At 39.3% G+C, this 24,344-nt stretch overlaps 2 protein-coding genes across 4 annotated transcripts; one reads left to right on the top strand and one right to left on the bottom strand.

The window, feature by feature from the left end:
- Positions 1–353: 353 nt before the first annotated feature.
- On the bottom strand, positions 354–5,980 carry LOC752982 (flocculation protein FLO11). Of its 2 annotated transcripts, none has more exons than XM_001180804.4 (5): positions 5,933–5,980; positions 4,353–4,737; positions 3,332–3,627; positions 2,205–2,403; positions 354–845 (listed from the first exon to the last, which is right to left on the bottom strand). In XM_001180804.4, exons 2-5 carry the CDS (start codon positions 4,625–4,627, stop codon positions 515–517), a joined length of 1,101 nt encoding a protein of 366 aa, XP_001180804.2. In that variant the 5' UTR covers positions 4,628–4,737; positions 5,933–5,980; the 3' UTR covers positions 354–514. The 2 variants fall into 2 exon arrangements, with proteins under 2 accessions (XP_001180804.2, XP_011667162.1); XM_011668860.2 differs by having other exon boundaries at positions 4,353–4,732.
- Positions 5,981–6,091: 111 nt separating this feature from the next.
- Positions 6,092–11,400, top strand: LOC583060 (divergent protein kinase domain 1C). Of its 2 annotated transcripts, none has more exons than XM_782987.5 (4): positions 6,092–6,158; positions 8,299–8,512; positions 9,199–10,065; positions 10,721–11,400. In XM_782987.5, exons 2-4 carry the CDS (start codon positions 8,369–8,371, stop codon positions 10,928–10,930), a joined length of 1,221 nt encoding a protein of 406 aa, XP_788080.3. In that variant the 5' UTR covers positions 6,092–6,158; positions 8,299–8,368; the 3' UTR covers positions 10,931–11,400. The 2 variants fall into 2 exon arrangements, with proteins under 2 accessions (XP_788080.3, XP_011667161.1); XM_011668859.2 differs by having other exon boundaries at positions 6,113–6,181.
- The last annotated feature ends 12,944 nt before the right edge of the window (positions 11,401–24,344 follow it).

Raw genomic sequence — 24,344 nt, 5'->3', positions numbered from 1 at the left:
AGGTGTAAGACATAACACTCCAAATTATTTCACACATTCATGTCTTTAAAAGTGATAGATTCAACATGAACCATTAATTGACTAGCACATCTCCATCCAAGTTCTAGGTTTCTTATGGCTATCGGTTTCCGTAGCACCACTATAACTGATATCCTGAATAATAATATTTTTTATAATAATAATAATACCGGTAATAGTATTTTTGTTTATATAGTGCTTAATACGTCGGGATTGTCTGAGTTTCTAAGCGCTTTGCATTATTACCCCGGTCAGCGGATTCTGGCTTGCCCGCACACAATGTATGCACTTTCTTCACTCCCTGGGGAGCATTCCAACAAAAGCTACTAGGCTCAAATTGCTAAGCATACCACATTAGCTTTCGCATTCTACCGGGTACCAATTTAACACCTGGGTGGGGAGTGGCAAATGTAGATCAATGTCTTGGCAGTGCTTTTCTTACTGCCAGAAAAACCCGCCCCAGGGATCCAGGGCATCCTGATTTTGAGTCCTGCTGCTAGAATGATCCACCTAGCCAAGCATTAAGTTCCGCAGGGGTGGGGCTAAGTTTCTTATGTCCATCTGCTCCTTTAGCAGCAGCACCACTATCAGTGCTATCCACGGCAGCACGGCTGCTCTTCCTACTTCCAGAGTACCCCGCCCCAGTGATCCCTTCCCTATCAACAGCCTCTGAGAGTTCACTGGGAACATGGAAGGTGGGGCTGCTCTGGCGACGCCCCTCGGTGGCACAGACGGTTTCTGGGAGGGGGCGGTAGAAGGGTCCAAATCCGAAGAGGCGGCGAGGCTCAGGTTGCACTACAGCACATGATCCACAAGGCACATCAGTTCTATAGATGAATAATTAATAAAGAGAGGAATAAAGAAAATAAACTATATATACATGTACAGTATAGGGTTTTCGGTGTATTCTGAAAACGATGGTAATATAGTATCGAAGCTGTGACACCATAAAAATCTATTTTGAGAATTTCTCAATCTTCTGAATGAGCATTAAAAATAATGTAAAAATGTCGAAATTCAATTGAATATGTTGAGTATTGGCTGAGATACGACCATCTGAATAAATAGATTTCCTATAGGAACTTGAGTGTTATTTGTTCTGGTTCGTAATGTTATGAACCGGAGCAAAATATTACTGAGTTCCAATAGTTATATATATACTAGATGATCAATCTTTTCTGATCAATTCCACACTGTTTCTTTCACTATGCAATCGCATGACCATAACTCAGCTTTATCTTTAAGGACGCTCATGTGCCAGGCCGGTTCACATGTTTCCCAGGGTTCCAGTCCAAAGAGCATTCAGTGGACAATGAGTAACCATCATGATGGGATATGCATACAACAGTGTTTGTTTTGGCTGAGTGCATTTGCAGTTCAATGTAATAATGAGTGGAAAGGAAATGTAAAGGTGTTTTTGTCATGCAATGCATCTACATTTTTACATGTAGGCTATATCAATTCCATTGCTAAATTTTCGTCAAAAAGTGCTAGATGTTTTGGAATGAAAAATTATCATAAGTAAATAACTTTAACAATGCTGATGTTCAATGTAATAATGAGTGGAAAGGAAATGTAAAGGTGTTTTTGTCATGCAATGCATCTACATTTTTACATGTAGGCTATATCAATTCCATTGCTAAATTTTCGTCAAAAAGTGCTAGATGTTTTGGAATGAAAAATTATCACAAGTAAATAACTTTAACAATGCTGATGTTCTTGCCCCCACCCCCCTCTGGTTTTCTATAATTGAAATTGTTGTGCTTCATATCTGAATTCAGATGTTTACTATTCAACATGTAAATGAATGGCAAATTGATGGTGAAGTAAGTGACTGAGTGAATCCCCCCCCCCCCCATGAAAAAAATAAAAATAAAATAATAGGCCACCATCTACTAATCTCTACGTTATACGATGCAGAAATGTGGAAATTCTCTCCATCGATGTCATAACGTGCAAAATTATTTTTGAGTTCCTGATAATGTAACTCGATTATCAAATAAACATTTACTTTACTTGTACACGTATTAAAGAGAACTGTTACTGAGCTAGCACCATGAGCGTCCCTGGACGGTGCGTGCGCTCTATAAGTTTACACTATTATTATTATTATATTTTGTATGATGGTTTCTTGAGTGGCTTTATCAAGCTTTGTATGAATGCAGGAAACAAGGAATACACCTTACCTTTCTTGTGTACATATCTTAGAGATCGGTGCATTGCTTCTCTGGACCATTCCTGTGCTTGGTTTCCCTGATGAACGGGGCATCTCGGCCGACGACGAAGTTCCCGCTCTTTGTTGGCTTTTCTGATCAGACGTAGGACCAAGCGTTGTGGCTGCCTTGAATGTATGCAGGAACTCCTGAGGAACATATCGAGATCCACCTGTATGGAACACATATCAGATAAAATACAAAGTATGTGTATGATATAGTGACACCTCCTTTTAATAGCGATCATCTGTTTAAAAACGCATGTTTTGTTTTCCCTTGAATAGTGTTTCTCTTTGTAACATGAACCACAGGAGCCTGTAAACAAAGACCACATGCCCGTTGAGACTACTTTTCTTGTCTCCTCTCAGCAGTCTTTATATACAGGTTGCACTGGTGAATGGTGGGAAATTCCTCGGAAAACATAATTTGTAAAGAATATAGAGCTGAATGAGACCGAGTCCAACGATACAAATGAATAATTGTTGACTTCTTCATGATCATGACATGATCACAAAAATATGATACAAAGAGAATACATGGATACAAAATAATTATTTTCTAAAAGGGATTTTCATCTCTATTCAGTTCATTATAATGAACTTAACACATCTCTCTATCTGACTTACTGTCAGTAATAATCATAATCGTAATCATAATCATGAAAGGTGACCAATCATTGAAATATGATTTGCTTTGTATGCTTATAAATATCTTTGATATAATCCTATCTTCAAGTCTTCTGTATAGAGATTGCACGGTTAAAAAAATAAGACTGCATTTTTTTTTAAATATAACAAAAAGAAGCTTGTCATTACAATCTTGAAATTCAAAGTGCACAGAAAACTTGAGCTATAAAAAAACACATTTTACTTTCTCTCTAAAAGCTCTTTTATTTTTCTCTTAAATTACTCATTTTTTTTTCTTTTTGCATTACTGTTCCAGTAATTACAAAAAAAATGTTTTTGTATTTTTTTAAATGGGGAGAGGGAATAATATGTATATTTTCTCTAAATAACATACTGGTAGACATTTTTAATGGTGACTGGTTAGGGTTTAGTATTAGGGTTGAAAGTTTTCCAAATTTCTTGCCAATTCTGTACCTGGTTCTTTCTTGACAGCAACGGACGAAATGGCTTCAGAAAGGGTGAACGGGGCTCCTCCGGTAGCAGATGTTGTGAACGACTTTGGCGTTGCTGCTGCTGCTGCTGCATCTGGCGTGGGGCTGGGACCCGTCGCAGGACCACTGGTCATTGTTCCCATGGCTACGACTTGCCCATCTTGGACTGTGACAGATGGAGGCGGGGTCTTAGTAGGGGCGGCATCGGTGGCGGATGATGCCGACAGGGAGAGATTCTTGCTATGGCCACTCTTATCCTTGTCAGTTTCTAACAGTAACCTGTCAATCAATGTCAAATATGTACATTCTTTAACGATTCACACTAGAAGTTGAAATTTTAAACAGATTTATTTTTCAACTCTATGTGCGTAAGCTTTAAAAATAGTCAAATATGCAATTAATTGCATTTTAATTCATAAGTCCTTCTTATTTCAAAAACAATTTTCATTAACATTATCATGCATACATGTACATGTATATCCTGTCATGACCACTGTCATCAAAACTTCATCTTACTTTCATTTCATTATCTTATCATACATCAATTAATATACCCTTCACAAAACAGTATGCACATTAAACCAATATATGGCACTGCAAACACTTCAAAACACTCAACAAATTGTTAATATACATTTTGTTAATATATAAGGGGGGGGGGTTAATATGGTTATAATTCCAAAAATTCTATACTTGTATATATATTCCACATGTTATAAATCAAATACAATACACTCATTGACAACATACATGTAGAAGAAAATCAAGAAAAGGCACTGCGAAATAAAATTTCATAAGCAAAAAACTTGATGGAGTAGTTCAAAAACAACAAGAAACAGATTGAATTGCTCTACAACATCTTATCAATCCACATACGGTTGAAATTGAAAAAAAATTCAGAGAGTCAAATCTTGTGCTTACATGGAAAGTTTCAACAATTAAAACAAAAATTAGAATGGAGAAAATGATGAAAAGTGACTGGATGAATGATTCTCATTTTTCACCTGTACTTTCTTGGGTGGTTATCATAGATTTTACCGGAATCAAAGACAAGCTGTAGATTGTGGGAGGAGCTGGGAGGGGTGAGGGGTGCGGTGTCCACCTCGGTCTCGTAGCGCCCTGGTTTCAAGGGCACTTTCAGACCTCCACTGGGTAATGCCAGAGTGGGAAAGGTAGACCTTCGTAAAGGATTGGAGCCTGAAGGTAGAGCATCGGATGCTACGGGAATCGACGGCATGGCTTGTGCCTTTGGTAAATCTAAGTCATCCATTGCATCCATCTCCTCTTTTTTTCATCAACTAAATGTAGTACATCCCTCTTACAAAGAGACACATCACTGTATGTATGGAAGCTGAATATAACCAAACACCCATTGAAGCAAATTCTATTCTACATATTGAGAGACAAATAAAAGAACATAGAATACATGCATAAATATGACAACAAATCAAGAAATTAATGAAGTTCATTGTATATTATTACCATGGGCATGGATTTGAAACAATGTCATTGTCAATAGTAACTGTATTCTGCTTGAACAAGAACCATAAAACAGTAACAAAGTCTACAATCTCTGTGAGTGTGATGCCTTGAGCCTAGTAGATAGATTAAACATAGCATAGCCTAGACCGAAAGCTTCAGTCCCTGATAATGATATTGACCAGAAAAAACCCACAAAAAACAGAGAGAGAGAAGAGAAAAAAGTAAGAGGACGTAGGAAGAAAAAGGAGTTAACGGGAAACATTTTTGAAAATTCAGACAAGGATTAAGAGTCGAGAACGGTACAACGAATCGTCTTCTTTCTCTAATAATAATGAAACGTTAAAGCTTCCGCGCAAACTGAATTCAGACAAGGACTAAGACGTGAGAACTGTTCAACGAATTGTTTTCTTTCTCAGATATCTTAATGAAACGTCTCCCCCCTCCCTGCACCTACCCCCCCCCCCCAAGGGAGTGCACGCTCTGTAAGAGATTTGCTTGATTTGCATGCTCAATACTGCCCCGTAGGCCCTATAAAATCCTAGCTACGCGCTGATATCGACATTTTTTTTCCGCTAAGATTACATCTGGCTCCTCTGACTCCCTCTGTCTGTGTAATAAATGAATGGCCATGGCATCAGTAGGGGCGCTGGTCCGAGAATATGGATCGTCCGCATGAACGAGGATCGTCTTTGTAAACAAGGACAGACGCGTCGGCAAAAATAAGGATCGTCCGCTTTATCGCAGACGTTTCGCATTTCCAGAAATTTTCGGTCTAAGGACTAAGGTAGACGTAGCTAGCCGGGTCCATGGCCTCAGGCTTTGCCAAGGGCAAGGCAGCTAGCTGCTGCCAAGCCCAAGCCCAAGCCCAAGCCCAAGCCCAAGCCCAAGGCCCATTCGAAAGTCGCGCATGCAGGCTGCCAGAGCCGAGTTCCTGGCCGGCTGGCCACCGCCAGATTCTTGCGAGTTAGTCCTAAACACTCTCTCCCATCTCCCTGCTAAAAAGATTAGTTACACTGCACTGCAAACCACAACACACTTAAATAAAACCATCTAATAAATAAGAAAAAATAACACTAATAGGAGACTAGCTGAACTGACTTACACATTTCACTCAATCAACGGCAAGGTTGTCGATCAAAAAGGGTGAATAGTCTATGAGAAATAACAAAGTCAAAGGTGATGTTGATCCATAATCCAAGCCAGCTCAAGATTAAGAGAATAATAAAGAACGATATCAAGTTTAGCGCCACTTACGGCGCATGACTTATAATGTGAACTGCGAAACTTGAACGTGCAACTAATGAAGTGTGACTCTACTGACTGGGGTGGTAAGATGACTAGAACTTCTTCGGTAGGAAATATACTCAATAATTAATGTTATGTTGCTTGTATTAGTGATATTGTCAATAATCAGTTATGATGTTGTGGCATGTGGTTGTAGACTAGTTTGTGTTCCGATGTCGGCTGTATTTTACCTCGCGCCTGCGCGCTGTACTGAAGCATGCGCCTAGCGCCTGTGTAGCAGTGCAGCATGCAGCGCGGCTCAACTTATTGCTTGGTCAGCATTATTACTTCAGGCAGTCACATTTTTTCGAAATGTAAAGAAGTAGTAATTACAATTTTGACATACAAATTACGATGTTTATCGACTCCTCTTGGCATCCGTTCAACCCAGTGGCGTACGCAGGATTTTTTTGAGGGGGGGGGGGTTTAACATTTAGAAATCGGGCCGAAAATTTGACATTTTTCTTTGTTGAGGGGGAAGGGGGGGGGGGGGGGGGGGTAAGGACACCTTTTTGGGGTCAGCCATTGGCATAATTTTTTATTTTTTTAATTTTTATTGTAAATAGGGTAGCGCGCCCAGTATTCAGTCAGACAGCCGTTTCAACAGCTGTAACAATTTAAAAAATAATTTAAGAGCCACAAAACTTGCACAAATCAGGCAGCTGAACAACTTTTCTTAACTCTCAAAATTAAATCAGATTTAGGGCCCCGGAAAGATCTCCAACTTAGCTCGAAATTGGTCAGCGTCGCACAACTTTCTGCACTTCCGCGTTCTCTTAGCACATGCGCTAACATGCATAGCCATATGTAGAAGTCTTTTGCGAAACAACTACGTGTGCTTTCGCAATGAATTTAGCATGTGTGTGAAGAGAATCACTTTCGTGTTCACTCCATTGCAGTGAGTTTGCAAATGACGCACTTGCCGATGTGCGAGAGGTATTTATACGATACCCTTGCCATGCGGTATCGCTCGGCCAGTATTCGGGCAACGCATTGACATTCAGTGCTTTACCACGCACAAATCGCGTGACCGAATTCTAATCGGCGCGACCGAATTCTGGGCAGGAAAATGCTCCGTCTTCTTTCAGAATCATTTGGCTGATCACTATTCTATATTTTAAGTGACTATAAAATCCTGTTAGAGGCATAAATTTCTTTTCTTTTGATGGGTAGATTGCCAAATAAAAGAGGTAAGAATTCAAAATATTAGTGATTTCATCTTAAGTGACCAAATACTGGGCACTCTACCCTAATTTGAAAAGAAAAAAAATAAGGGGGGGGGGGGGAGGTTTCCTCCAAAATACACACATAAAAAATACCAAAGGGGGGGGGGTCAACCCCCCCCCCCCCCCTGCATACACGCCTGGTTCAACCACTTGAAATTATATTATAATTTGAAGAAGTCTTTGAATTGAAGTTTGATGGGAAAAAGGGTGATTCCTCCCTAAACCAAGATAAATTGTGATAGATGTAGAAGTCTACAGGTCTGCCTTTATTAACAACCTCGACATAAACCCTCCATAACATTAAGAAATCAAATCATGCACTGCACCAATACTCTAGTGCTGGCAGTAATTTTGTCTCCGTTTTGTGGAGAGCATGCACTTTTATGCCTGTTTTTGATTTGCCAACTTCACACTTAATACAACAATAGCTATTAGTGCAAGGCATGGTCAGGAAGTCCGCTTAATTCAGCAAACTCTACATATATGCATGTGCAAACCACTTGCTGGTAATACACTAAACTAATTGCTATTATTATCAAAAGGCAATAGCTCAGTCAAGACCTGAGGTTTGTTGAAAATCCACTAACACCTATTGTGGCAATCAGAGGTTCCCAGCAAGAATGAGAATTTTAAGAATATACAAATACAAGAAATGTACAGTCTAACCTGTCTTTCTGACAACCAGTCTGTTGTGTACATGTAGTTTGTAGTTCGCGAGAGAGAGGTGTGTCATAACCTGTCTAGGGAGGCAATTTTTCTCAAGTCGCCACTTCTTTCCCTTGGGTGGCTGCAATAGACAGATATTACTGAGACTTGTTACTACAGTGAATTGTAGTTTGTTAGTTTTGACTGTTGACCCCTCACACCTTCATAATTGATGATCCCTGAAATATATTTCATCATGTGTACATGTTTTTGTTGTTGTTATATTGATTGATTTTCATATTTTTCATGGCAGATATTCTTCTAGAAACCTCTGGACTGGAAGTGATGATTTACTTCAAATGCAATGAGGAAATACCAGAGCCATGAGAAAAGTTTCAAAGAGACTCCTGGTAAGGAGTCTAGTAGTTGGAATGATAGTGCTTGTAATCTACTTCACCCATGAGGTATCCCGGTCGCTTGCAATTATTTGCCCAGACGAAAAGGCAAAAAAGATCCTTAAAGATTTGGTGAGTAAAATTTTGCAAATGTAAAGTACAGTGTAAGCCTGTTTAGGGGAAAGAAGGAGTCTTCATGGGTTTCTTTAAAACTGGGGCCTGATGCCTGGAAAATGGTCAGGCCTAGGTCAGGCAAAGATCACTTGAGCTTGTATTGCATGTTCATGATACAAAAGTGAAACTCCCATTGGGCTTTAGACAGCGCTGTGGAATACATCCTGTCAGGATTTAGTACTTGATTTAATGTCATTTGAAATGGTAGATGGTACAGTTGTAGAACAAAATCACTGTATTACTGGTTGGAGGTGAATGGTATGGAAATAAAGTAAACTGAGAGGATAAACTTACTGGGTACGTCATTTGGTAAAAAGTATGTTATACATACAGATTCACTAAATAATAATTTTTTATTTTATGTTTATTTTATTTTAGAGGTAAGATGATTTTTAAAACGTCATTTGAAAAGGTAAATTTTACACTTGTAGAACAAAATCACTAGTTGGAGGTAAATGGTACGGAAATAAAGTAAACTGAGAGGATAAACTTACGTCATTTGGTAAAAAGTATGTTACCGTATACATGTGGATTCACTATAACAAAATTGATTTATCTCTATGTCTTATAATGAATATTTGTCGGCGATTGTTTATTTTCACGCTTTATTTTTATTTCCCACTGCTCTTTGTCTCTGCCCTCAGTGCCAGCTGTATGAGAGCAACCACGTAGATGGCAATCTCTGCTATGATCTGTGTCAGACTGAGTCTATCCAGTATGTCTCCTGCTTCAACTACCACAGGGGCAAGGTTGTCTTCCGTGGGTCCTGGAAGGGGGATCCTGTCATTCTGAAGTCCAAGTACAGCCATCTTTCAGACTATCCACGACCTTTTGCCTCCATCGTTGACAAAGAGGGCGCCATGAGGACTGTGGTACCAGACATAGCGCTGTTCACATCCATGGTCTATCACCAGGTTAAAGGGCAGTTTGGTTTTGAGTTGGAGATGACCGAAGAGGACTTGCTCAAACACATGTGGAAGAGCAAATATAGTCGGGAAGATACTCCAGAAGGACTAACCGATTCAGAAATCGTTAGCCTGTGGGCTTTGCTGCAGCAAGAGGAATTTGTCCTGAACAAATTCTGGAACCAATTTCGCCATTATCCTGAGATCTACGGCACGTGTGGCCATTTTTACATCCTGGAGTACGTGCCTCCGGGGTATATCCTCAACCCGAGCGCCATCAGCATGCAGCATCAGTTGGCTTCCCTGCCCTGGTTGAATCGGGCTAAGGTCGCCATGGCCATGGTGGAGTTCATCGGGGCCGTGGACGATCAGTTCCCGGAGAAACTGCACCTGTGCGACGTGAAGCACAGTAACTTTGGAGTGACGCAGGATTGGGTGGTCAAGGCCATCGATGTGGACATCACCTTCTTCCAGAATCAGCTGGACACTACCCTCAACCAGCCGGAGTGCTCCTCTGCCCAAGAGTGCCATTTCTTTGACTGTAAAGGGTCCTGCAATACAACGTCGGGGAGGTGCAATAGTCAGCGATCTAATACAAATCTTCAGGTAATGACATAAGCTGAAAGTTTTCAATTTGCTAAGTAGCAATTTGTAAAAACTGAAGAATTTTTTTCTTTGTTTTACATTTACTGTAGAGCTTGATGTAAAAACACTTTTAAGGTACAATGTAGAGTAGTATATTTTCTTCTGAATGGTCTTAATATTGAGAAATAGTGACAATGGTCTAAAGCATAATGTGTAATCGTGAATCACTCTGGTGTTTAATTTAATTAGTTTTAACATAAAATCACCCAAATTAATCATTGATGCCAGATGGGTTTGTTATCTTCAAAAGTTTAAATTTTAATGTTTGCTCTTATTTATATTCTTTTTTCCATGATTTGATATTTTTTCTGCTTTTTTTATGTCGTCCATTTTGTCATTTAATTAAGAAAAAAAATGCCCTCTTTTCTCTGAATACTCTCTTCTCTTTCTTCTCCATTTTTTTCCTTCTTTTCCATTTTTTTCCTTCTTTTCCATCATCTTCTTGTCCTTTGCCATCTTCTTCATTTGCTTCTACTTCTTCTTTAACTTCTTCATTTTATTGTTCGTTTTCTTACTTGTCATTGTCCTATTCTTTTTTTTCTTCTTTGATTTTTCTTCCTCTCCATGTCTTCATCTTTTTCTTTGACCTTCATATTTTCTCAATTTTCCTCTGCAGGCTGTCTGTGCAGATATCTTCAGCAGACATTATGGCACACCAGGCCTGCTCAGGTTACCTCCAACACAGGTAGCCAGACAGATAGACTCAGTTCTCCAGGAGTGTCTTCAACAGAAAGGACTTCCATTGGGCACGAAGATATCAGAAACACCTGTCTACCAAAGACTACTGGAGGTGCTCAAGAACAGTTTGCAGTATGTGGAGAGATAACAGCAGTTACTTGTGCAATAAGATGACAAGAGGTTTTTATTTTTCTATTAAAAAAAAACATTAGGCTGAAATATTTTGATTTTTGTTTAATTTAACATATAATATAGACATGTACAGTAGTGCTATTTATTTGTATTTTATATAAAGATGTTAGTGAGGCTTATAAACTACTACTCCAGTTTACACCATGTAATATTCAACAACGTGCCAAGGAAAGACACTGATTTGATTTAACGTTTTGATAAGTACATGAAGTACAAATTTATGTATGTTTATAGTAGATAGCTCTTATAGATATATAGAAATGTGTTATTGCTCCACAGCTCGTCACATAATATTAATTGCGAGGATCATAATTTTGTCACTCCTGGTCATTTTCAATGGTTTTATTGACTACCTGGTCAAATAAGTATAGTTTTACTTTATGTCGTACCTAAGCATCCCTGCGCATACTCTTTGTTTCATTGTCTTAGCTGGGCGTATTTAATACAGAAGGTTGGTTGTCCCAACAACAACAAGGCACAAAAACGCAATTACTCTTAACAAAGTTTAATCAAGCAGGCCTGATAATTACCTGATTTAAATCGTTTTTTATCCGTTTTTTTAATTTATTTTTTCCCAGATTTTTTTTCTCCATCTTGATTTTACCCCTATTTTCCTGATTTTACCCCTATTTTCCTGATTTTACCCCTATTTTTCTGACTTTACCCCTATTTTCATGATTTTGTCCTTCTTTTCCCTTCTTTTCCCTTCTTTTCCCTTCTTTTCCCTATTCCCCCCCCCCCCAATTTTCTCACTTAAAAGGGGGGATGTTGTTGTTGTTTGATGCCATTATTTTTTTTAAGGGGGAGGGGGGTTGTTGATGAAGATTTTTTTTTTTTTTGTAGTGCTCACCATTACCCCTGATCAAGGCTATCAAGCATAACAGATATTAACTGGAAGGGGGAGTACTATACATTTTTTTTACAACAAGGGAGTTATATTTTCCCTTGTGATCATATTTTATAACTCCCTTTGGCGTTCCAAATAATGTTAAATTACACACCATCACAATCAATATCTCTATAATAGTCTTAATCAATATTGTTATGTTTACTATCAATCTAGTTTTATTCTATTGGCATAGTGCCAATCATCCAGCTTTCATTTATTTCCACTTTTCATAAAAAACATAAAACAATTTACATACAATATCTGATTAACACAACAAAACAATACAAGGAAATAACGTAACAATATTTAAAGAATTTTAAGCACCTAGAACAAATACTTGAGACTGGTGGAGCCAACAGAGGCCATTGACCTGTCAAAGGCTGGTCTCCAGGAATAAATTAATAATATATAGGTAGGTACAGAACATAATTAAGTACACATACTACACAACAAAAGGGAAACAGGCGGTCTGTGTGAAGGAAAAGTATACACAAAAAATATTTGAGCATAAATAATTCAGGTGGTGTAAGTATTTAAAAAAATCAACATATTTTAGCATTTCAAAAGGCATTGTTTATGGGCTATTTTTTATGTCATCAGGTAATGAATTCCATGGTTGAGGTCCCAAGTGTCGGACCATCTGTCTGGACGACTCATACTGTAACAATTGCACACTGTCACGAGGAAGTTCCTCTGCCTCCCTTTTCACCTAACAGGCAATGCGTTCCTCCAAGGTGTGCGCTCTTCTTTTAATATTTGTTAAAGAAATTTGAGATTGTCAGATGTTTTCTCGGATTTCGTCAGGATGAAGATGTTGGAAAGGCGTGAAGCGTGAGAAGCTTGTACTTGTTGAAGAAGCAACAGAGTTCTTACTAGCAGCCGCAGCCAGCGAACTTCTACATATGGTGCAAGGTCCACAGCGATTGATTGATTGATTGATTTTATTTATTCATTTCATATAACAATTGTTGTAGTTGATGTGCCTGATGGTTGCCCCATTGGGTAGTTGTGGCAGTAGACACTACACGTTTTCAACTTTTCCTCGGCTAGGGCAACATATTCTGCATTTCCTGGGCACACATTCAACGATTAAAAAGTATTTTCAAGAGATTTTATGTTCACAGCATTATTCAGATTGACCTGATGCCAGTGAAGTGAGGATGGTCAGCGTCAATGTTTTTTCCTGTAGACTCTTACACACCATGTGCCGCTTTGTTTCACTGTCAGAACTTTACTTGCATTGCCGTCATCATCTAGTGAAACAACAAGGGTTCTGTTAGCGTGTTTTTGAACAACTAGTGTTGAAAACTGCCTTGCCGTCCCAAAGAGTACCATAATAGATGACGTGTTCCCCTCTATACTGTAGCAGGAAATCTCCAGCAGAAAATGGCTGGAGATAAAAGACCCCATGACCTAGAGAGAGAGAGAGAGTGAGAAAGTATAGGTCTCCTGGATGACCTTCTAAGGGCGTCCTTCCGCTTCACCTTCTGTCTCTGTTACAGGGACTGCATCATCAGGGTCCGTGATGTGAGGCTGGGGCTCTAAAAGTACGGTAAGCTGATCTGGGACAAACTCCTGTTTCACCAATGCCAATCTGTTTCAATCTGTCATTCAATTAAAATATGGTGGTCAACAGTGTCAAAAGCGCAATTCGGATCTAACAAAACCAATCCGGTAAGTTTCCCCTAGTCCATTTCTATCAAAATGTCATTTTGAACTTTGAGAAGTGCCGTTTCCACACTGTGCCTTTCCCCCTATAGGCCGATTGATAAGGATCTTGAAGGTTCTTAGTCACTTACATGTAAGCAAGACTGAAGACGCGAAGACACACATGTTTTAAAGAGCTGTTCGTCCAAAGCATGAAAAAATAGTTTACCTTCCATATCTGGAGCTTATGAAGAAGTATTTGATGAATTTTATCAGAGAAACAGGAACAAAATGTGGCGCTTGGCAGGGTGCTACAAGAATTTTTTTCACCACTTGCCCTGTCGGGCAAGTGGGTTTTCAATTTACTTGCCCAAACAATATTTCCACTTGCCCAAAACTTTAAAGCGAAAAAGGACTCGAGGTTAAAGCATTTATTATCTCGTAATGATAAGTTAGTGTTTTAGATAGCAAATTAATGCACATACATGTACAGTGTAACTGTACTGAATAATAACCTAATATGTCAAAGAAAATGGTCAACAAAGGATGGTTGAAGGTTTAAAAAACGCATTTTATTGATTCTCCATAAATAATCAGATTCACATGAATCTCGGCAAGGTAGAATGGTTCAAGCAGGTTTAAGTTTTTAATATTCAGTCATGTAAAAAAGCATAATTACCCTGTTGTAAAAAATATGATACAAACGTGTCATTAATGGTAGCCACATGTACCATGGTGCAACATCACATGTGTGTCTGTGCAAGCCGCTGTCATTTGGAAACGTAGGCTAATTTTCAGCTGTTAATAATTTGGGTCAACTCTTCCATCAAGAAACGTCATGTAAATAATGGGTAATCAACTATTTTAAATAAAGTACGGACATTTTTATTTCATCATTCACTGCTATAAATATCATGCCAAAATTTGTAAATTCTTACTAAATAATAATATTGAAGATATTTTACGATAAATCTCGGATAAGTATGCGAAAACTAGACTAAACAACGTCGCTAAAACCATGAAAACAAAACAACAACGGCTTATATTCTGGGGGTCTCGATACTATTATCAAAATGACTCGCTCGGTCGGATCTTGAGACCGCAGTAATAAATTGAAAACGAGACAAAAACATTCATCTGATTTATATGAGCAGCGAGTTTTAAATAATATGTTCACAATCATTAACAGTCATTATGAATAAATATCAAACATTTGACTTTTTGTACTTACTAGAAAATCCCTGTTGTTTATTCCATTCCGATTCGCACGTGTTCATTTCCCTAGAATAATAACGTCATATTTGGCGTGATTCAACCAATCGGCAATCAGAGAATAGCAAAGGCCTGTCGGTGCGGCCTGCAGAGCTAGAGAGAGAGAGCGCGAATAAGCTCGCAGCTGGTACGATCGCGCTAGCTGTCTCTAGCTAGCTCACGGCCGGCCGTGCGTGGAGGCGGAGCGGCATTCATGGCTTGAAGTGTCACTGTTGCATGCGCGCTGAGCTAGCTGAGCTGGCTAGCTGTCTGTGAAGTTTTTTCGAAATCGGAACGATCGCTTTTTTGCTTCTGGATTTTGACGACGATAAGAAGTTGACGGGTGAATGGTAGAGTTCTTGGACACTAGGAAATTACTGTAAAAGTATCACTTGCCCGAATCGGGCAAGTGATAATTTGATTTACTTGCCCGACGGCTCAATTTGGTTGCCCCGGGACGTCGGGCAAGCGGGTTTGTCGCGCCCTGCTTGGTCCCCAGTCTCTACATGTCACTGCTGCATCATCTTCGCACATGACACAGCTTGCATCTGATGAATTTTTTTAGAACAAGTTGAACAAAATGTGGCACTTGGCCCACAGTCTCTACATGTCACTTCCGCATCATCTTCGCACATGACACAGCTTGCATCTGATGAATATTTTTAGAGCAAGTTGAACAAAATGTGGCACTTGGCCCACAGTCTCTACGTGTCACTTACGCATCATCTTCACACACGACACATCTTGCATCTGATGGAAGAGCAGCCCCTTTGACAAAAGCCTTGACCATTGCTGATTTTAAGTTTTGCCACTGACTGGCAACTTTCTCTTTCCTCAATTAGTGGTGAGTAGCTTTAGGTACAAGTACATCATCTGCCTCATAATTATCATGTTCAGTTGATGTTGACAGCAGGTCAGTAGCAGATTGATTCTCAATGCCATCAATGCCAGCTAAAGGGCGAAGAATGTCTAATAACCTTTCGCATCTGATGAAAGAGCAGCCCCTTCCACAAAAGCCTTCACCATTGATGGTTTGAATTCACCTAACATCCCTTTACAAAAGTTCCTTCTAATCCACTTTCTATCACATTCCCAAAGAGGTATTGTCGACCACTCGCTGATATCTTCCATAACTGGAACTTTTCCACAACCATCATTTCAGCGGACGAATATATAGACAACATTTTGACAAAATCACAAACTTCCTAGAAAAATCTATTTTAAAGCAAAAAATCTTGAAGCACGGCAATACGGACGGAACATATTAAGTCCACTATCAGAATATCACACAAGTCATGCAATTGTCAGGCCACCTACATGTATAAACCCAGATATTTTCTATCACATACCCAAACAGGAATTGTCGACCACTTGCTGATCGTTCAAGTGTTCAAACATGTCAACAAGAAAAGCACTGACCATCATTTCTTCCTTCTGGAACTAAAACGTTTATCAAATACATGTAGCTTAAATCTAGGCTCTTCATGTTGAACTGATGGTGCAATTTTGACAAGTTGAGATGTAACACATTAAGCTTGAAGGATCTCCTGTCCTGGTCTCCATTTGGATCTTAGTAGTGTTCCAATAATTCAAAATACAGCTTATCCAACACCCATTGTTTTGCCATCGAAGCAAATTTGTGATATTAGAGTTCTACGAAAGCAAGACACTGATGCCTTTCTCCCGTACAGATTGGGGTAGATCATTCCAATAGCGTGTGCCTCTGAATGACATTGAAAATTAGAATTAGATAGAAAAATGTTCAGGAACTTTGATCTCCTTATCGTCTCCACGCTTAAAGCTAATGTAGACACCTGTCGCTTCGGGATACTCCTCTTGTATTCTGCTGACAGCACATGCCGGAATCACCTTGCGTACTCCCATTCCTAGGTACCCATGCACCAAGAACGTGAATAGTCTATACCCTGCATAGCGATATGACCTGTAGCTTAAAGGAGTCAAACCAAAAGGGGGAAAATTCATTTCATTGATCTGCTTTGGAAATATACATGTATCTCTGAGCACTTCCAGCTTCTGAGGATTGAGGGCTGGCTTCGCTACCTTGTCCTGCAGCTTGGTATGCCGAGGACTAATCTTCCCCTCCACTGAGCTTGACGCAAGTGTGGCTCTCCTTTAATGTACAATGTATTCAGAAATTCACATGCTGCATCATAGACTACATGTACATTGCACTTTCCGCTTAGGCCTATTGTCCGAACTGCAAATGACTTCCAAGTGTCCTTGTCAGGGATCTCATGTTTTCTGATGTGGCATATGCATCATGCCGAGGACCGATCTTCCCCTCAACTGAGCTTGACGCAAGTGTGGCTCTCTCGAAAAATAGCCACAGCAAGGTCCTTTACAAATAAGGTGTGCTTTGGCTGCCTTTTGATTAGTTCCATTGTAGAGCGATGTACCTCCACTCCCAGAGAATACCCAAAATAGACATGGGGATACTCCTTTTGCCAGGCCCAAAAGTGCAGCAGTGCGGGGAAATAACGCTGATGCCGCGAGACAGATGAATGGAGTAGGTGCCTGCACTTCTTTCATCCCCAATTTCAATATTTTGTGGAAATTTGTGTAAGTTTCTATCTTCCAAACCCATGAGCTGCAAAACAAGGTCCTTACTCTGTTCCACTTGTGTGTAATATACATCAATTTTGTCAGTAAACATTGTAAATCTACAAATTCTTTTGAATGCTTTTTGTAACCAACACTTGACCATAGTCAAATACATCTGTTTCTTTTGTTGGAGATGCCCTTCTCCTGAACAGTTCAGGAGCCATAAAATCTCGAACCCCTTCTAACTCCTGAACTTGCCTAGCTGTCAGAGGTCTGGCTGCCTGAATCGTACATGACTTTGAGAAGTCATCCAGACAGCAAGACACATCTGGAATGCTGCACACGACATGAATATTGTCAAGAAATACTCTGTTATGGAGATATCCGTTTTGATGGAGCTCCCTTAGAGATAGAGCGAGGGATAAACAGATCCCAAACTAACCAATCTTCCTCACTCAGTGTACTTTGAGAAAGCTCTGTGGGAACTGTTTTGTACTTTTTATAACCAGATGCCATGGAGTATAAAAGGGGATTACCAGTTTACTACAATAATAATTCTAATCGTACTATACTCCAACTATAAAAGGTACATCTACATGTACATTGGCAGAATTTTGAACTCAAGGCAGCCTTATTTGCCTGGTTCTTGTACATCTTTACAAACTTCATTTTAACATCTCTCTCTATATACAGTGTATATGATAAACCAGCTTACACATGTATCATTCAAATACACGTACATATACATGCATGACTTCAAAAATCAAGAAAAGTTGCAGGAAAGAGGAAACAGACTTGAATTAGCTAATATTGAACTAAACAAGCCGATGGAGGAGGACATTTGCGATTCATTGCAAGTAAACTCCCTGTGGGAGGCGGCTTCACATTTAACGCATTTATGCAAGTATTAGCAACTTTTCCCTTTGATACATTTTCCAGCTGCATTAAATGCATTTATGCAAGTATTAGCAACTTTTCCCTTTGATACATTTTCCAGCTGCATTAAACGCATTTATGCAAGTATTGGTAACTTTTCCTTTTGATACATTTTCCAGCTGCATTAAATGCATTTATGCAAGTATTGGCAACTTTTCCCTTTGATACATTTTCCAGCTGCATTAAATGCATTTATGCAAGTATTGGCAACTTTTCCCTTTGATACATTTTCCAGCTGCATTAAATGCATTTATGCAAGTATTAGCAACTTTTCCCTTTGATACATTTCCAGCTGCATTAAACGCATTTATGCAAGTATTAGCAACTTTTCCCTTTGATACATTTTCCAGCTGCATTAAATGCATTTATGCAAGTATTGGCAACTTTTCCTTTTGATACATTATCCAGCTGCATTAAATGCATTTATGCAAGTATTAGCAACTTTTCCCTTTGATACATTTTCCAGCTGCATTAAATGCATTTATGCAAGTATTGGCAACTTTTCCCTTTGATACATTTTCCAGATGCATTAAAGGCATTTATGCAAGTATTGGCAACTTTTCCCTTTGATACATTTTCCAGATGCATTAAAGGCAAAGCAAAAGCCATAAAATCTTGGACCCCCTCCAACTCCTGAACTTGCCTAGCTGTCGGAGGTCTTGCTGTCTGAATCGTACATGACTTTGAGAAGTCATCCAGACGGCAAGACACATCTGGTATGCTGCACACAATGTGGATATTGTCAAGAAATACACTGTTATGGAGATATTCATTTTGATGGAGTTCCCTTGGATATAGAGCAAGGGATATACAGATCCCAAACCAACCTTCCTTACTCAGTGTACTTTGAGAAAGCTCCGTGGGAACTGTTCTGTACTTTTCATAATCAGATGATATCGAGTATACTAGCATAGGGTTGGCCCAATAATAATTCCAAACGTAGTATACTCCAACTGGTCTAACTATAAAGGGTACACCTACATTGGCAGACAGCATTCTACATTCGAGGAGAGCCGTATTTGCCTGGTTCTTGTATATCTTAACAAACTTCATTTTAACATCTCTCTACATTTTGTATATAAGAAAAACCGGCTTATCATTCAAATACATGTACATTACCACAAATCACAAATCAAGACAAGTTGCAGGAGAGAGGAAACGGACCTGAATTGGCTAATATCGAACTAAAAAAGCCCATAATGAAAATAATATAGCCTGCTGTTTACCAAATATGCTTGGGTTATTTTGTAAACAAGACCCAAGATTTATTTAATGGTTATGTTCCACAGATATTTCTATAGTGTCCACTATAGGGAAAAGAGACTTACAGTCATTTAGCTCCTCCTCATCAGAGCCCACTGCATGTACATGTACCTCCGGCTCCCGGTACCTCATTGGTAGGTTGACCTGTCGAGTACTGACTCCGTCCGAGTACTCATCTGGGTTGGAAGTTTCCAGGTCGACCATCTTCTTAACCTGCCTGGAGGCCGTTTCAAAGTCCTTGTATTCTATACATAACAAACAAAAAACAGAGTTTACATGTGTACATCACTCATTACACAAGAGAAAATAAGAAAACATGAAATGTGATATACACGCGTACATGTACATCATTAGCCATCATTGCATCATTCAAGCCAACATAACAAACTTAATCATTAAGCTTTGATAATAATATTTTTTTAAATGATGTTCAAGTACTTATTACTTATTCATCTAGTTATATATTTGTGCCTTCTTTTGCACTGGGTGTTCCATCTCGAGTCTGCGGATGCTCTACATGGGATACAAATCAAATGGGACAGTGATGTCCATTGATTGTTAATTGACCCATATTTAAATGTAGTGCTTGTCCTACATAACAGTTTGGTATAACACCAACCGAATAACCCTCCTTTAATGTACAATGTATTCAGAAATTCACGTGCTGCATTGCTGCAACATAGACTACATTTAGACTGTACTTTCCGCTTTTGCCTAAAGGCTTGACTAGATATGATTTCCAAGAGTCCTTGTCAGGGAGCTCATGTTTTCTGATTAGGCATATGAATCATTCAAGTGAAAACACCAGGGAAACTGCCCTTGTCAGACAAACGTTATGGAAATCTGCATGGTCTGTCACGCAGCCTTCGAGCTGGAGTTCATGCAGCGGACAATCTCGCAGCAACAGATGGACTCCCTTGTAGGCATCTGGGGACAGTTCCCGCACTGGCACCAGACTGGAGGACCAGACATTCCGTAAAATCTGTTGGCTTTCTTGTAGTTCTGCTGCATACAATGTACAATGTACATGAGCAGTAGTGCATAATGCATTGCACTCAAGTTTTCATTGATGTACACTCGTGTATTCCTTTCCTTTCCTCCTTGCCGTTTTTTGCCAAGGCAATGGCATGCTGATATTTCCTCCGAGCAGATGTCCACTCCAGCCTCCTTGGCAACCACATTTACGCTGTTGATTATCCGTTCCTCAGTCTCCTCCTCCTGAGACTCTGGCAGACCAGTTAGGCGGAGGTTATCCCTCCTCGTCTCTTGCTGTATCTCATCCTGCTGGAATTGAATTTGCAGGAGATGAGGGTTCAGATTCGCTTTGATGGTAGAAAAGCATGCCTCCTTTACAGCATTACAATCTGTCGCAATGCAGCTTTAATAGCTGCATCCACGGCCTTGGAGATGATGTGAGAGTTTTGACCATCTCCAGCCATACTCTCGCTGACACAGCAATACTTGGATAAGATAAGATAATATTTTATTTGACTCTATCGACCCCCTTCTGGATTTTCTGCCTAGATAATAGTATCATCTGCATATAGCAATGAATGTAAATTAATAAATAAGTCTTCATCAGAAATTTTATCAAGAACATCAGAACACACCTCATCATATAAATACCGTAAACCTTTAAATTTGATTAGGATAAACAGTGCATTATAATTTTATTTTTTGATTAACATAATCATGTATTAAATCGAGTGGCACATTTTCCTCGGGCTCCCATGTTGCTTTGTCCTTCGTATACCCCGCCCAATGTATAAGAAACGTCCTTTGTCCATTGTCTTCAGTCATGTTCAGGATTTCCTGAACTGTGTAAATGTCATCTTTGGAAGTAGTCATGCACCATGTGTACATAGACATTGTAGGTGATGCGCCAGAGTATGCAGATGTTCTCTTTACAACTCGTGCCACCGCCTTTTCCCAGCAGCTGTGATGTTTTCCTCAAGGACTGAAAAATAAAAAGCAAACAGAAGATACAATTAACTAACAAAAGAATCATACTCACTCATATTGATTTCAGTATCCCCCCAATATCTGTATTTGGAAATAAATTCTTACCAGAAGAATCTGCAGTTGAGGCTGATGAGGATGGCCTCTCTACCTCCTGTGGTGTAACATCATTTGGTTCGGAGCATGAGGCCGCAGTTGACACTCACTTGTCCTTTTCTGACTCGCTGCAAAATTTAAAAATATATATATATATATATATATATTTTATCATATTTTTTTACACACTGCCCTCAAGCTTCAATAAATATCTTTCAAACAGGATTTTTTATTGTACAGCTGGTAAAAAATATTTTTTACAAAAAATAGAATTGTCCGACTACCCTTTTAAGATGGGCTCAGAAGTTACAGTAGTTATTTAAGCTTAGTCCAAAATCTGTCTCAAGTTGGCATCAACTCGCGCCAACTCCAGATTTTATGTCAAATACTGAAACCTCACAACTAAATTTTCAGGAAGAATCAATACTTGCGTACATTACATGTACCAATACAGGCTTCCGGGAAGGGTGGCAACTTTCAAAACTACAAACATTCTACAATTCATTATGCCTTTTCTATAAATCAAAACCACATTCCATTATCAGGTTAGTACTAACAGCGAAGGGGCACTGATAGTATTTCAAAGTAAAATGCCTCACCAATTGATAGCATCCACCTTTCCCTGGTCCAGAAGGGGCTTCCCCTTGTTCTCCTCTTTGAGTCTGAACGCCGAAACGATACTCTCTGCCATGTCCTAATGGGTAAAGACCATACCATTGAGAGCAAGAACAGCACGAAACCACGATTGCTGGTGGAGTTGCAGCACTCGTAGCTGCGCTTGCATCAGAAACGACTGAAGATCATTTACTGTATGTATGTTCAAGATGAGGCAAAATACACACCGCACTACCTTCAGGGGTAGGGCTGTTCTTTTTTGCTGCCACCTTGATACATAAAGAAGAAAGAAAAAAAACATGTTTAATTATATTGAATCATCATGTATGTTGAAAAAATAAATATTTCTCTCTTCGATTCTTTATCTGAGGCTATTCAAATGTTCATGGACTTCATCATACTTTTTTCAAAATATTGCAATTTCAGGAAAAGTTGTTGGGGGTTATTTAAAAACGTAAGATTATTTGAAGCCTAGAACCTACTCTACCCCTACCATGAATTTGAGGTCAAAGGTCAAACGGGAAGGGTTTCAAAATTAAAGTTAAAGTAGAAAAAGGTACCTTCCCGTCCATTCCTGGGTACCTAGAGGTCTATTTTGCTAACCCCAGACATTTTTTACAAAAATGGTCATAACTTCTTTATTTACGCATGGATTTGGCTGAAATTTGAATATGATATAGCTTAAATGGTTTATGATCATTTCATAGCGTTTTTTGCCAGATTTTCTGACCCAACAAAATGAATTACTCACTTTCGTAAAAAAAAGGGACGCGCAGGTCCTTTCTCTAGTTAGCATGGTTCCTGTAAAAAATGAGCAGTCTTATTTATATTAGCGGAAACCTTATTTCGCTAGCAATCGATCCCTGCAGGTCTGACCTTTAACCCCGCTAGTTTTGTTCGTCAAAACCCAGTTTGCCAAAAAAATGCAGTGGTTTCATATTTAGATTAAAAGACATCTCCTAGTTTCTAAAGAGTTTTAGCCAAATTGAAATCTACATCAGAGAATTTTTTAATTTTTTGCCAGAAACCCCATTCTTTTTTACCCAACATATCCAAATTTGGTTGCTAACCCTTCATTTTTGACCGAGATATGGCAATTTTTTGGATGAAAAAAATTAGGGTTAGAGCACCAAAACCGGGAAAACCCTAACCCTAGCTCATTTTGCATGGCTCTATTTTCTTATTCCAGGGTTAAATGAAGTTGATTTTTTTTTTAAAATGATGATTAATTATGCATCTACAAACACTTAAAAGCATTATTGCCTGCTTTGATAGGAAAGGGTATTAATATTACTAACCCTAATGGTCTGCAATCTGCCCGAATCAGGGAAAATCACCCTTGGTGCATTAAAACGTAGAGGGCAGCTCTGAACTTTACACATTATCATCCCATAGGGTTGTGTACATTAGTTTTAGGGTTTCGATAGGTGGGATACGTTTGAAGCGACTCGCCGCCATTTTTAGGCTCCATCCATCGATCTCCACAAAAGGAAATGATGGGGGGGGGGGATCAGATATATCATCGAGATCCCTATATTTTTGGTGTGATTAAGATATCACTTAGCCTCCTTATAATTTTGGTGCCGCTCACATATTATAGAGCCCCCATATATATACTTATTTGTTTATTTATTTATTTATTTATTTATGGGGGGGGGGGTCTCAAATATGCCCCCTTATATTTATTTTGGGTTTGAGTCGGATATTATTGAACTCCCCTTCTAATATTTTTAACAGCTCACAATTCAGGTTTCTATTGAGGGGGGAAATACTTCGGAATAGGGAGGAGAGTGGTAGGCCTAGAGCTAGGGTCCCGCCCCCCCCCCCCAAAAAAAAAAAATGGGCGTGCTAGTATCACTGAGACAACAATATTATTTATTATGGGGTTGAGATATCAATGACCCCCTTATAATTTTTGTGTGTGGGTCAGATATTAACGAGCGGCCCCTTCATTTTATTTTTATTTTTTTGTGGGGGGGGGGGGGGGGGCTCAGAAGTCATTGAGCCCACCCCCGCCCCCGGTGAGAAACAAAAATTACTTTGGAATCAGGGGGTGGGGAATATTGGAGTGTTGTGATATCATTGATCCACCCATGAGTAGCAAAACTCCGAACATTTTGTGTAGTCCCATACATGCCTTTCTGTGTACAGT

Source organism: Strongylocentrotus purpuratus, unplaced genomic scaffold (assembly GCF_000002235.5).
Source record: "Strongylocentrotus purpuratus isolate Spur 01 unplaced genomic scaffold, Spur_5.0 spur5_scaffold_15, whole genome shotgun sequence".
Lineage (NCBI taxonomy): Eukaryota > Metazoa > Echinodermata > Echinoidea > Camarodonta > Strongylocentrotidae > Strongylocentrotus > Strongylocentrotus purpuratus.
This window is presented reverse-complemented; position numbering and strand designations above follow the sequence as displayed.

Excerpts from the sequence above, each read along its gene's own strand:
- LOC583060 (XM_782987.5), top strand. The coding sequence starts at position 8,369 with ATGAGAAAAGTTTCAAAGAGACTCCTGGTAAGGAGTCTAGTAGTTGGA. Across the intron at positions 8,513-9,198 it reads AAAAGATCCTTAAAGATTTG|TGCCAGCTGTATGAGAGCAA; the intron begins GTGAGTAAAATT and ends CTCTGCCCTCAG. Across the intron at positions 10,066-10,720 it reads GATCTAATACAAATCTTCAG|GCTGTCTGTGCAGATATCTT; the intron begins GTAATGACATAA and ends TTTCCTCTGCAG.
- LOC752982 (XM_001180804.4), bottom strand. The coding sequence starts at position 4,627 with ATGGATGCAATGGATGACTTAGATTTACCAAAGGCACAAGCCATGCCG. Across the intron at positions 3,628-4,352 it reads AACCACCCAAGAAAGTACAG|GTTACTGTTAGAAACTGACA; the intron begins GTGAAAAATGAG and ends ATTGATTGACAG. Across the intron at positions 2,404-3,331 it reads TGCTGTCAAGAAAGAACCAG|GTGGATCTCGATATGTTCCT; the intron begins GTACAGAATTGG and ends TGTTCCATACAG.